General features: G+C 47.1%; 1 protein-coding gene across 1 annotated transcript in view; it reads right to left on the bottom strand.

The window, feature by feature from the left end:
- LOC132805769 (E3 ubiquitin-protein ligase MARCHF9-like) overlaps positions 1 to 12,747 on the bottom strand; it is a 56,822-nt gene that overhangs the window by 13,009 nt on the left and 31,066 nt on the right. Inside the window, exon 2 of the mRNA XM_060821012.1 lies at positions 6,120 to 6,275. Coding sequence (XP_060676995.1) covers positions 6,120 to 6,275 — 156 coding nt within the window. The remainder of the gene's footprint in view (positions 1 to 6,119; positions 6,276 to 12,747) is intronic.

The raw sequence follows: 12,747 nt of genomic DNA, 5'->3' as shown, positions 1-12,747 counted from the left end.
CAACTGGCTTTATCGTAGGAAAATGCAGCAAGTGGAGCCTATGAGTTACCGGGTGTGCCAATGGAAGTGAACACCCTCGCCAGGCTGACTGAACTTGGAGAACACCACTTGAGGGAAGGCAATTGCATTACCTCACTCAGGACATATCCTGAACAGAGGGACTCTAGGCCAGCCCAAAGCAAAGCCCCAAAACAAAGCAAATCCTTGGCCAAATGGTTAAAACTTTCTTCAGGATCCAGGCCGGCAAGCCATTGTAGATAGCCAAAGAGGCCGACTAGGCCTGAATTGAGCAAGAGAACTCATAGGCTTGTATCCAGGAAAGTGCATATCCTGTAAAAATCCACTTACATCTGGTCTGGAAAAGTGAAGTTACCCAGCAACTTAATGGGCGGCACGGTGGCACATAATGGGCAGCACGGTGGCACAAATGGGCGGCACGGTGGCATGAATGGGCGGCACGGTGGCACAGTGGTTAGCACTGCTGCCTCACAGCACCAGAGACCCGAGTTCAATTCCCGACTCAGGCGACTGACTGTGTGGAGTTTGCACGTTCTCCCTGTGTCTGCGTGGGTTTCCTCCGGGTGCTCCGGTTTCCTCCCACAGTCCAAAGATGTGCGGGTCAGGTGAATTGGCCAAGCTAAATTGCCTGTAGTGTTAGGTAAGGGGTAAATGTAGGGGTATGGGTGGGTTGTGCTTCGGCGGGTCGGTGTGGACTTGTTGGGCCAAAGGGCCTGTTTCCACACTGTAAGTAATCTAATCTAAAAAAAAAACCAAATCAGAGCCAATCAAAATAAACGTCTGGTTAAATGGTGTCCCGGTTCTAATGGAGGTTGATACCGGTGCGGCTGTATCAGTGATCGCAGAACCAGTCTTCAGCAAAATTCGCTCTGGACACCAACCCTTTTATTTTGTGTAAGACCTTGGCTGGACTGAGAACCTATACCGGGGAACCTTACAGATTAAGGGTCCAACTTTGGTTCCGGTCTCTTATGGGAAGCAGCTAGTTCAGTTACCACTGATTGTAGTAAAAGACTCGGGCCCAAGCCTGATGGGATGCAATTGGTTGATTGGCTCAACATTTTTCAATTAGAAAACGGCTGCCTGAGTGAAGTCTGAATTCAACAGCTGAACATTTTTCAGGAAGGTCGAGGGACTATAAAGGAGGAATTCCTGATGAAGGGCTTATGCCCGAAACATCAACTTTCCTGCTCCTCAGATGCTGCCTGGCCTGCTGTACTTTTCTAGTGCCACCCCTTTTGACTCAGACTACCAAAGCCACCTAGCATGTTGACCAAGAAACAATTCCATGATTCTGCAAGGCCCACCCAGTGCCATTTGCCCAATGGGCAAAAGTAGAGTCAGAAATCAGCAGCCTGGAAAGGGAAGGAACCATCAGACCAGTCCAGTTGGTGAAATGGGCAGCACCAGTTGTACTGATTGTGAAGCCCAACAGGTCGATTTGCCTTTGTGGAGATTTCAAACAAATGGTAAACCACTTCTTGCGGCTGGATGAATACCCAGTCCTCACATAGAGAACATCTATGCAAAGCTGGCAGAGGGCTATCCTTCACGAAGCTGGAAATGAGTCACGTAATCGTGGTTAGGTGAGGATTCCCAGAAGAATGCGACAATTAATACCCATAAGGGTTTGTACCAATACACTGCCTGCCATTTGGGGTATCATTAGCCTGTGCAATTTTTCCGTGGATGATTGAGAACATTTTACAAGGTCTACCCCAGATTGCCATTTAGCTGGATGATGTGCTAATAACAGGGAAGACCAATCTTAAGGTAATCTTAAGAACTTGGACATAGTCCTTGGACAGGCGTTTGACTTTGAAGGGAAAACTGTGTGTTCTAGGCACCCCAAGTGACCTTCAAGACTAGGTTACACCTGTTGGAAGATAAAGTGAGGGCGATCAAAGGTGCTCTGGCTCCTACATCTCTACCGAAGCTTAGATCTTTCCTTGGCTTGGTGAATTATTACGGAAAGTTCATATTTAAGCTTGCCTCCACCCTGGCACCCTTATATCTGCTATTGGAAAAGGGTCAGCCTTACAAATGGTATCTTAGCCAAAATGTACCCTTTAGGGAAGTGAAGAAGCAGCTATCATCATGTAATGTGTTGGCACACTATGATCCCAAGTGAGATCTGGTGCTGACATGTGATGCCTTCCCTTATGATATCAGCATAGTGTTGGCTCACAGATGGCCCAATGAAGAGGAATACCCAATAAGCATGTGCTTCACAGATTGTGGCTGATGCAGAGCACAAATACGCCCAAATTGAGAAGGAAGGTTCGATGATCATCTTTGGTGCGAGAAAGTGCCATCAATACCTTTGCAGACATAAGTTTGTAAAAGTAACAAACCCCTGCTAAGGCGATTCAAAGAGGATAAGGCTGTGCCACCCATAGCTTCAGGACAAATTCAGTGATGGACTGTCATTCCAAGTGCGTACAATTACAAGTTGGAACACCATCTGTGAGGCCAAGTAGCATGTGGATGCCTTGAGCCACCTCTCACTGGTGTTGATGCCAATGCAAGAGTTCATTCTGGTTTTAATCTTTCTGGATCCAGTCCTGGCAAAACTAAAACAGCTGATGGTGATGAGGGAAACAAAAAGGTCATCACAACCAGAGCTGAAATGTTCCTGGATGCGGCGAGACCAGATCACCATAAACACCGGCATTTTATTATGGGGAGCAAGAGGGATTGTCCCGAGTAAAAGTCACCTCCAGATAATAACTGAACACCACCAGGGTCACCCGGGGGTTTCCAAAATGGTGACACCTTATGTCTGGTGACCAGGATTGGATGCAGACATGGCCGCATTGGTGGGGCAGCGCCAACAAATACAAAAATTACTGCCAGCAGCTCCTCCACATTCGTGAGAATGGCCGGGTAAACCCTGGACTTGACTACACATCGACAATGCAGGTCCTTTCATGGATTCAATGTTCTTAGTCATTGTGGACGCCCACTCAAAGTGGTTAAATTTGCATCGAGGTCACTCATCAAATATAGGAACGGATGATAGAAATTCTGTGAGCATCTTTTTCAATACATGGACTCTCAAAGGTGTTGGTCATAGACAAGAGGCCATCATTTACCAGCAAGAAATTTCTAAAGTTGAATGGGATTTGGCATACAAGAACAGCTCCATACCATCCATCATCCAATGGTCTGGCAGACAGAACAGTCCAAACTTTGAAGGCAGGCTTAAAGAAACAGCCTCCAGCTTTTCTCGGTACCATATTGTCCCGGTTCCTATTTGATGATTGGACCACCCCTCCTGTAACTACAGGGTTAGCTCCAGCAGAATTGCAAATGGAGAGAAGACTCCATGCCTGGCAGTGAGGGTTAAACAGCATCAGGAACACCAATGCTGGACACAAGACTCCTCTAAAGGAGAGAGATAATTTGCTTCAGGTGAGGCTTTTGGTGCCAAATTCATGGAAATGGCCCTGCCTGGGTCCAAAGCATGGCCGACGCAAGGTTAGGTCCTGCGATGTACAAAGTTTGGGGAGGTGAGGCTGTCTTGAACAAGCACATGGACCATGTTAAAGCTGCAACCTTGTGAACGGGACAAGAGCAAAACATACCTATCCCTCAGAGTAGCTGAATAGGCAGTCAGAACCCGTGGGTTCTTCCCTTCAGTGCAGTGTCAAAGAATCCTTGAAGTCTGATATGGAGACGGTGGATATCACAGCCTCGACCCCTTTACCATCTGAAGGAGAAGATGAATTTCTTCCACAATGCTCCAAGTGCAAGAGGCAAGCTATGGTCCAGTACACCGAAACGTCAATTTTCCTGCTCCTCGGATGCTGCCTGAACTGCTGTGCTCTTCCAGCACCACTAATCCAGAATCTGGTTTCCAGCATCTGCAGTCATTGTTTTTTACCTAGTTGATTTTAACCCTATGGTCCAGTGCATGCCACCCGTATCTGACCCTGAGTCAGAGGAACTCGACCTGGTGCAAAAACGCCCCAGGAGAGGTTACAAGAAAAGGAATAGACCCATGTCCCCAGACTTAGAGGGGGAGGGGTATAGTGATTGTAATGAGGTCAGCCAGGTGGACCTCATAGAGTGAGTTCACTGATTGATCTAGAAAACAGGCCCAATCAGGGAGCCCTAACTGACAGGTAAGAACAGGAGTGTCAGACATCCTGTTCACTCTGAGAGCTGGCTCTGAGGAAGCTGGACCAGTGTCAAGTACTATGCATGTGTAAATAAAGGGTAACTTGGTGACGGGATACCAGCCTCTGAGGGGTTATTTCATGATCCTGACAAGGATTTGGTCTGGGTACGAAGTTAGGTGAACTCAGCCAGTGCAGATGTTAAGCTTCTGCAATGGTCCCCAGCAATATGGGTGAGGAAGGAATAGGAGACAGCCAGGGGTGCTGCCCTAGAATTTAGAAAATATTCATTAACCTTCCACCACCACCACTCCCACCACCACCATCACCTCCTCCTCCTCTTCCACCCCCTGCCCCACCTTTGCTGGAAGCTGCAGCCGTATAGATGCTGGGATGGTGACAGGATCAGGCTTGGCTATGATGCCACTTTGGGTGAATGACCCATTGACCTTTGCTGTGTAGGCTCACAACAAAAGAAACGAACAAGAAGCTGAGGTACCCGAGGGCAGCTCAGTGAGAAAATTTATGCCAGGCCCCAAATTAAAGGAGTGGAAAATGTTCAAAAATTGGGGAGAGTATGAAAATGACTGAATAGACAGGGTTCAGAGGGATATGGGTCAAATGCCGGCAAATGGGACTAGATTTATATACCTGACAGGCATGGAGGAGTTGGATCAAAGGGTTTGTTATCCGTACTGTATACCTCAATGACTGTGGATTTCTTGCAGACTCCTGGAAAAAGCCACAGACACAACAGTCTCTGAATCTCTTCCATTTCTGTTACTGTTTAGGTGTTCTGGTTTGTAAGTCTGTCCACCTTGGCCCAATTTTCACAGCACAGCTGTGACTTCAGCGCAAAATTGGTTCACTGCTCACTCGCACAAACATGTTGACGTCAATCTGGAGTCAGATTGAAAGGGAGTGTGTGGAGCCAGACTCCTCTGGGGGAGGACACCTCATTCTCTTTTGCTGCTGGGTCTGTGCCAAACCTGCTCTAGGTTCACACCACACCTGAGTGTCGGTTTACAGAAAAGGCTGTTGTTAGGTTTCGAGTGTGGAGGAGGTTTCACTATCTCTATTCTCAAGATTGGGAAGTGTAGGAGGTGAGGACACATTCTCAGCAGTTAGGAGATGGAGCCTTTTTAAAATTAAAAGCCTGTCATCATTTTGACTTTTCCCAAATAAATTATTTCTCCACTAGGTTTGAAACTGGTACTATATAATAATCTGTACCTTCCTATCAGCTTCCTCTGTCTGTTTGTGTGAAAGCACTAACACCTTTCTTTGTGGAAGGAGGAATTCAAAAGGAAAGTGTAACTGAAATTGGAATTAACAACCCACAGCAGCGATCAGTGAGGGGGTATACTTCTTTCTATCTGTTGACAATATTGGCTTTTCTGTGGTAAATAATAGCTGTCACCAGCGTGGCATAGGCAGAGTGCTTGGCACCAAAGGGTTTGTGATTGGGCAGCACAAAGTGCTGGAGCTTCAATAGATGGCAACCTTTATGGGGTATTTTAATAATTAACGAGGAGAATTGATTCCTGATGAAGGGCTTGTGCCCGAAACATCGAATTTCCTGTTCCTCGGATGCTGCCTGACCTGCTGCACTTTTCCAGCAACACATTTTCAGCTATTTTAATAATTACCCTACCTCATCCTCTGAAAAAACCCTCATTCTTAACACTGGAATCTGACAGTTTGCCAGTACTGCAGTAAATAGCCACCAGGAGGCAGTAGAGTCTCCTGTAGCACGACATACCATCCCCAAGGGAAAAAGCACTGGGACATTATGAGGCAGCTCATACATAATAAACAGCACTGGCAGGGGCTATTGTACATTCCACTAGAACTGTGGGCTGGGTGATCTGTCATGAAGAGGCCAAGCAGGAGACTACAACTCAACAGGAAATAAAACACATCCAAGGTACATTTCTCCTGCCCTACTTCCCCAAGTGTCAGTGGATATCTGCAACTGACCTGCAGGGGATTTTTGGTGCTGATTGCCAGGACCTGGTATTTAAAGTAACACAGCTCGCAGCTCCATGAGCCTCGCTCGCTGATCCAGCGGATTAGGCACGGCTGGTGGGTGCAGCGCACGGAACCGTCACACCGACAAGGGCTCAGTAAATCACCCTGCAAAATAGATCATAAACAGCACATTAAACAAATGTATTCGGCAAGTTGGGAGAAAAGTGGATAATCTCCCTATAGGTGCTGTACACAGGAAGTCACAAGCATTTAAAGAACAGACTTCCAGTCATTTCATGCCTTTTGTGACCAATGACGTACTTTTGAAATGCAATCACTGATCAAAACTGCCTGAAATGTGGCAGCCAATTTGCACAAACAGCAATGCTTTTTTAAAAGTAATGTTAATTGAAGGACAAATATTGGCCAAGGTTTCAGTGAGAGCTCCTCTGCTGCCTTTCCAGTGGTAACATGGATTCTTTCACACCTGGCAGAAAGGGCAGACAGAATCTTGGCTCAATGTTTCATGTGAAAGACAGCGCCACTGACAACATAGCATTCTCTGAATACTGCACTGGTCATGACTGCCTGGATTTGGGGCTTAAATCTCTGGAGTAGGATACAAGAGACATGCTTGAGACAAGGGCTGATCTATTCAATGGCTAAGAATTTCTGTTTGGTTCTTTTGAACTACGGTTGCTCCTGTCATCTCCAACATGTCTCAGTGCACACAGATCCACATCAACTGCAATAACACAGCCCACACATACAGAGAGTCTATTATTATCCATTCTAGATGGCACAATTACAGATGACATCCCCACAGGGATTCTGAATCGCAACAGCTCTGTTATTTTCACACTATGTTTTTAAAAAAAATTTAACAAGAGCTCACATCGAGCAACATGCTTTCCCTGATCTGTTCTTTTTGATGAGACTTATTCGAGTCAAACACCTTCTCCACTGCCCCAATTCACCACGTGTGTCTCCTTCTGGGATACAAAAGCCCTCCAGGTATCTTATGCAAAACTGACATTCTTCATGTGTGGGCTCAGTGAGGTTTGCCAGGCCGTTCGACCATGATTTGCATGGCAGATGCCAACATCACCAAAAGTCTAGACACAATAAATTTTGCAAACAGGGTGGGAGATCACAGGGTAGCAATCAAGACAGAAAATCTCTGACTGACTGTAGCATTTATATACTTGCAGGCACCTCCATGCAAAGATTTATTAAATATACTCTGAGGCTGAGGCCTAATGTTTTTCTTTGTTAACCAATTACCTCAGTTAGTTATAGATCTCACCGACCGGTGATTTTCATTGCTTGCCTTTTGACTATAAATTCCTCCTATTACCCCCAGTCCCAACTGCACATCTACTGAAAGGAGCAGTACCATCAAGAAGGTATTACTGCCAACTATGCCGCTGTCAGGGGTGGAGTGAGTGAATGTTTGTGGATATGGTGCCAAGGCTGCTTTGTCCTGGATGGTGTCAGCCATTTTGAGTGTTGTTGGAGTTGCACCCATCCAGGAGAGAGTGAGGACTGCAGATGCTGGAGACCAGAGTTGAAAAGTGTGGTGCTGGAAAAGCGCAGCAGGTCAGTCAGCATCTGAGGAGCAGGAAAATCGACGTTTCGGGCATAAGCCCTTCTTCAGGAATGAGGCTGGTGTGCCAAGCAGGCTGAGATAAAAGGTAGGGGGGGGGGGGGAGGGAATTTGGGGGAGGGGCGCTGCGAATACAATAGGTGGAAGGAGGTGGGGGTGAGGGTGATAGGCCAGAGAGGGGGTGGGGGGGACGGAGAGGTCGGGAAGAAGATTGCAGGTCAAGAGGGCGGTGCTGAATCCGGGGGTTGGGACTGAGAAAAGGTGGGGGGAGGGGAAATGAGAAAACTGGAGAAATCTACATTCATCCCATGTGGTTGGAGGGTTCCTAGGCGGAAGATGAGGCGCTCTTCCTCCAGGTGTCGTGTGGCCAGGGTCTGGTCATGGAGGAGGCCAAGGACCTGCATGTCCTTGGCGGAGTGGGAGGGGGAGTTAAAGTGTTCAGCCACGGGGCGGTTGGGCTGCCTCACAGCACCAGGGACCTGGGTTCGATTCCAGCCTCAGGTGACTGTCTGTGTGGATCCTATGTTTCAGGGAACACCTCTGGGACCACTACGGAACAGCCCAAATGGCCTCCTTCTTCAAAGACCGCAATTTCCCCTCCGACGTGGTCGACGATGCTCTCCACCGCATCTCCTCCACTTCCCGCTCCTCCGCCCTTGAGCCCCGCCCCTCCAATCGCCACCAGGACAGAACCCCACTGGTTCTCACCTACCACCCCACCGACCTCCGTATACAGCGTATCATCCGCCGTCATTTCCGCCAACTCCAAACGGACCCCACCACCAGGGATATATTTCCCTTCCCACCCCTATCAGCGTTCCGGAGAGACCACTCCCTCCGCGACTCCCTCATCAAGTCCACACACCCCCACCAACCCAACCTCCATTCCCAGCACCTTCCCCTGCAACCTCAAGAAGTGCAAAACTTGCGCCCACACCTCCCTCCTCACCTCCCTCCAAGGCCCCAATGGATCCTTCCATATCCGTCGCAAATTCACCTGCACCTCCACACACACCATATACTGTATCCACTGCATCCAATGTGGTCTCCTCTACATTGGGGAGACAGGCTGCCTACTTCGGAATGTTTCAGGGAGCACCTTAGGACACCCACACCAACCAACCCAACCGCCCCGTGGCTAAACACTTTAACTCCCCCTCCCACTCCGCCAAGGCCATGCAGGTCCTTGGCCTCCTCCATCGCCAGACCCTGGCCACGCGATGCATGGAGGAAGAGGGCCTCATCTTCCGCCTAGGAACCCTCCAACCACACGGGATGAATGTAGGTTTCTCCAGTTTCCTCATTTCCCCTCCCCCCACCTTATCTCAGTCCCTACCTTCGGACTCAGCACCATCCTCTTGACCTGCAATCTTCTTCCCGACCTCTCCGCCCCACCCCCTCTCCAGCCTATCACCCTCACCCTCACCTCCTTCCACCTATCGTATTCGCAGCGCCCCTCCCCCAAACTCCCCCCCCCTCCCCCCGCCCCACACCTTTTATCTCAGTTCGCTTGGCACACCAGCCTCATTCCTGAAGTAGGGCTTATGCCGGAAACGTTGATTTTCCTGCTCCTCGGATACTGACTGACCTGCTGCGCCTTTCCAGCACCACACTTTTCAACGTTGCAGCCATCCAAGCAAGTGGGGAATATTCCATCACATTCCTGAGTTGTGTAGATGATAGACAGGTTTTGAGGAGTTAGGAGGTGAATTATTTGCTGCAGAATTCCTATCCTCTGACCTGCACTTGTAGCCACAGCATTTGCATGACAAATCCAATTTAGCTTCTGGTCAATGGCAGAACCTCAGGACATTGATGTTAGGGGATTCAGTGATTTCCCTTGACATTCAATGGTATTACAATGGTTAGATTCTCTCTCTGGCTGGAGATGGTCAGTGCCTGGCACTTATGTGGTCCAAACATGGATATTGTCTTGCCACATATGAACATGTGCTGCTTCAGTATCTGAGCAGTCGTGAATGGCGCTGAACATTGTGCAATCATCAGCGAACATTCCCACTTCTGACCTAATGATGGGCAGATGTGAGATGATTGGGCCTCAGACAATACCCTGAGGAACTCCTGCAGAGAGGTCCAGGAGCTGATATGACTGACCTTCAAAATCCACAAACGTGTTGCTTTGTGCCATGTATGACTTCAACCTTTGGAGAGTTTTCCTCAGTTCCGATTGACTCTAAATGTTGCTAGAGTACTTGATGCCACACTCAGTCAAAAATTGGCAATCACTCTCACCTCACTTCTGGAATTCAGCTCTTTGGTCCATGTTTGAACCAAGGCTGTAATAAGATCAAGTGCAAAGTAGCCTTGGCAGAAATCAAACTGAGCGTCAGTGAGCAGTTTATTAGGAACCAATTTTCCACATTGTCGGATAGATGCCACTGTTGTGACTGTACTGGATAAGACTTTGATGATAAATATTGCACAGAATACCAAGGAGAACTTCCCTACTGTACATACAATAATACCATAGGATCGGTGGCATCCACCTGAGTGGACATACTGGGCCTCAGTTTAATGTCTTATCCAAACTTCCAAGAAATACAGCACAGCTCCCCTGAAGGTGCATGCCTTCTCAGCAATACATGGGGATTATCGGTCCTGATTAAAGAACCCAGTCTTCTGATTTAATGGCAAAAGGCTACCCACTTCCACACTTAACATTCAACCAAGATGTGCCTGTGGTACCTTTGTACTGCTTCCTGTGTCACTCAATATACCTTTAGCTATCAAATGTGTCCAGTCCAACATCGCAGAATTAATCAATGTAGCAGGTTTCTTGTAACATGTTTTTAAACAGTTGTTAAATTGAACTGGGTGAACTGCCATCAAATTTACTTTTCAGTATAAAAATAGAGATTTATAGTCAAGAATGATTGACAATTTCTAAATCCACTTCTATAGTTATTAACCGAAGCTGCTAACAGAAAAATCATTTATTGCTTTGAAATGCCCTAATCAATCACATTCTTATGACAATAACAAAGGAAGTGATGTCAGCAAAATGCTGTACAGGGGCCTGGTGAGACCGCACCTGGAATATTGTGTGCAGTTCTGGTCTCCAAATTTGAGGAAAGACATTCTGGCTATTGAGGGAGTGCAGCGTAGGTTCACAAGGTCAATTCCTGGAATGGTGGGACTATCTTTGTGGGTGACACGGTGGCATAGTGGTTAGCACTGCTGCCTCACAGTGCCAGAGATCCGGGTTCAATTCTCGCCTCAGGCAACTGACTGTGTGGAGTTTGCACGTTCTCCCCGTGCCTGCGTGGGTTTCCTCCGGGTGCTCCGGTTTCCTCCCACAGTCCAAAGATGTGCAGGTCAGGTGAATTGGCCATGCTAAATTGCCCGTAGTGTTAGGTAAGGGGTAAATGTATGGGTGGGTGGCGGGTCGGTGTGGATTTGGTGGGCCAAAGGGTCTGTTTCCACACTGTAAGTAATCTAATCTTATGTTGAAAGATTGGAGCAACTGGGCTTGTATATCCTTGAATTTAGAAGACTGAGAGGGGATCTGATTGAGACATATAAGATTATTAAAGGATTGGACACTCTGGAGGCAGGAAACATGTTTCCGCTGATGGGTGAGTCCCGAACCAGAGGACACAGCTTAAAAATATGGGGTAGACCATTTAGGACAGAGATGAGGAGAAACTTCTTCACCCAGAGAGTGGTGGCTGTGTGGAATGCTCTGCCCCAGAGGGCAGTGGAGGCCAAGTCTCTGGATTCATTTAAGAAAGAGTTGGATAGAGCTCTCAAGGATAGTGGAATCAAGGGTTATGGAGATAAGGCAGGAACAGGATACTATTTGAGGATGATCAGCCAGGATCATAATGAATGGTGGTGTAGGCTCGAAGGGCAGAATGGCCTACTCCTGCACCTATTGTCTATTGTCTAAATAGAGAAAGAACTCAGTGAATGTTGTCACATTTACATTTAGAACTGGAGTCTATATCATTCCTGCAGTAGAGGAAAGAACATGAACAAACAGTGATCAAATCTCCCCTTTCTTTTAAACTTTTCACAAAAGCATTGTAAATAGTTTTACCATATTCTCAAAACTACCAGAACTCTTATTATGTTTTTTCACATTTAAAGTTTGAAAACCTAATTAGTTTTCTTTGATGTAATTAAAATATTCTTTCATACTGTGGGAGAGAATATTTACTTCAAAATGAAGGAAAGTACACGAGTTAAGTAGTATCATATTGAACGTTTTCTGGGAGAGTCTGTTTCTAGCATTCCTTGACATATTAAAAGCAGTTCTAAAACTGCTCCTGCACCATTGTGTACATGTACACATACACACACCATGCACACTGTAGACCAATGATTCTCCAACTGGAGTCTGCAGAGACATTTCAGGAAGTCTGCAGCACAAGGTGGCCACCCAGGACACCATAATCAAAAGTAAGGAAGGTATTGGCAGTCCGAGCTCATTGTCTGCTAATGCTTCATCCAGAGGTGTTTTCTCAACTGTTTTTTGCCTGTGGTGGCTGCCGTTGCCTTTCACTCTCAAGGGCAGAGCAAGAAGGCAGGTTTCAGGTCTACCTCATCTAGAATGGAAATTGAACTTGTGGTATTGGCATTATTCTGAGTCACACACTTGCCACCTAACCAGCTCAGCTAAAAAAAAAACCCCAAAAGAACTGCAGATGCTCTAAATCAGAAAAACAGGAATTGCTAATGAAGTGTTAGTGTTGAATAAGAAGGGCCGTTGGGGATTTTCTAAACTCACCAGCAATCAAACTCTTAAGTGGTCAAGTAACAAACAGTTAAAGCCCTCAACTCACCACCAGCGTGATTACCCCTGTTCCTGCATGCAAGAAAGGTGACTGGTTTCTGTGACCTGCCTGCTTGGTTAGAGGGTCCATTTGCTTCAGTCTGAAGCCAGGCATTTCAGGGGTGCCTCTGACCTCCCCCTGACCTTTGTCTTCCCACAAGACCCAAAAGAGAAAGACCTTTATTCTCATAGGCCACAGCAAGTTAGTCCACACTGATATTCCAGCAGTGTTGCAC

The sequence above is a fragment of the Hemiscyllium ocellatum genome, chromosome X (assembly GCF_020745735.1).
Source record: "Hemiscyllium ocellatum isolate sHemOce1 chromosome X, sHemOce1.pat.X.cur, whole genome shotgun sequence".
Taxonomy (NCBI): Eukaryota; Metazoa; Chordata; class Chondrichthyes; order Orectolobiformes; family Hemiscylliidae; genus Hemiscyllium; species Hemiscyllium ocellatum.
The sequence above is the reverse complement of the archived record's forward strand: the minus strand, read 5'-3'. Positions and strand labels throughout refer to the sequence as shown.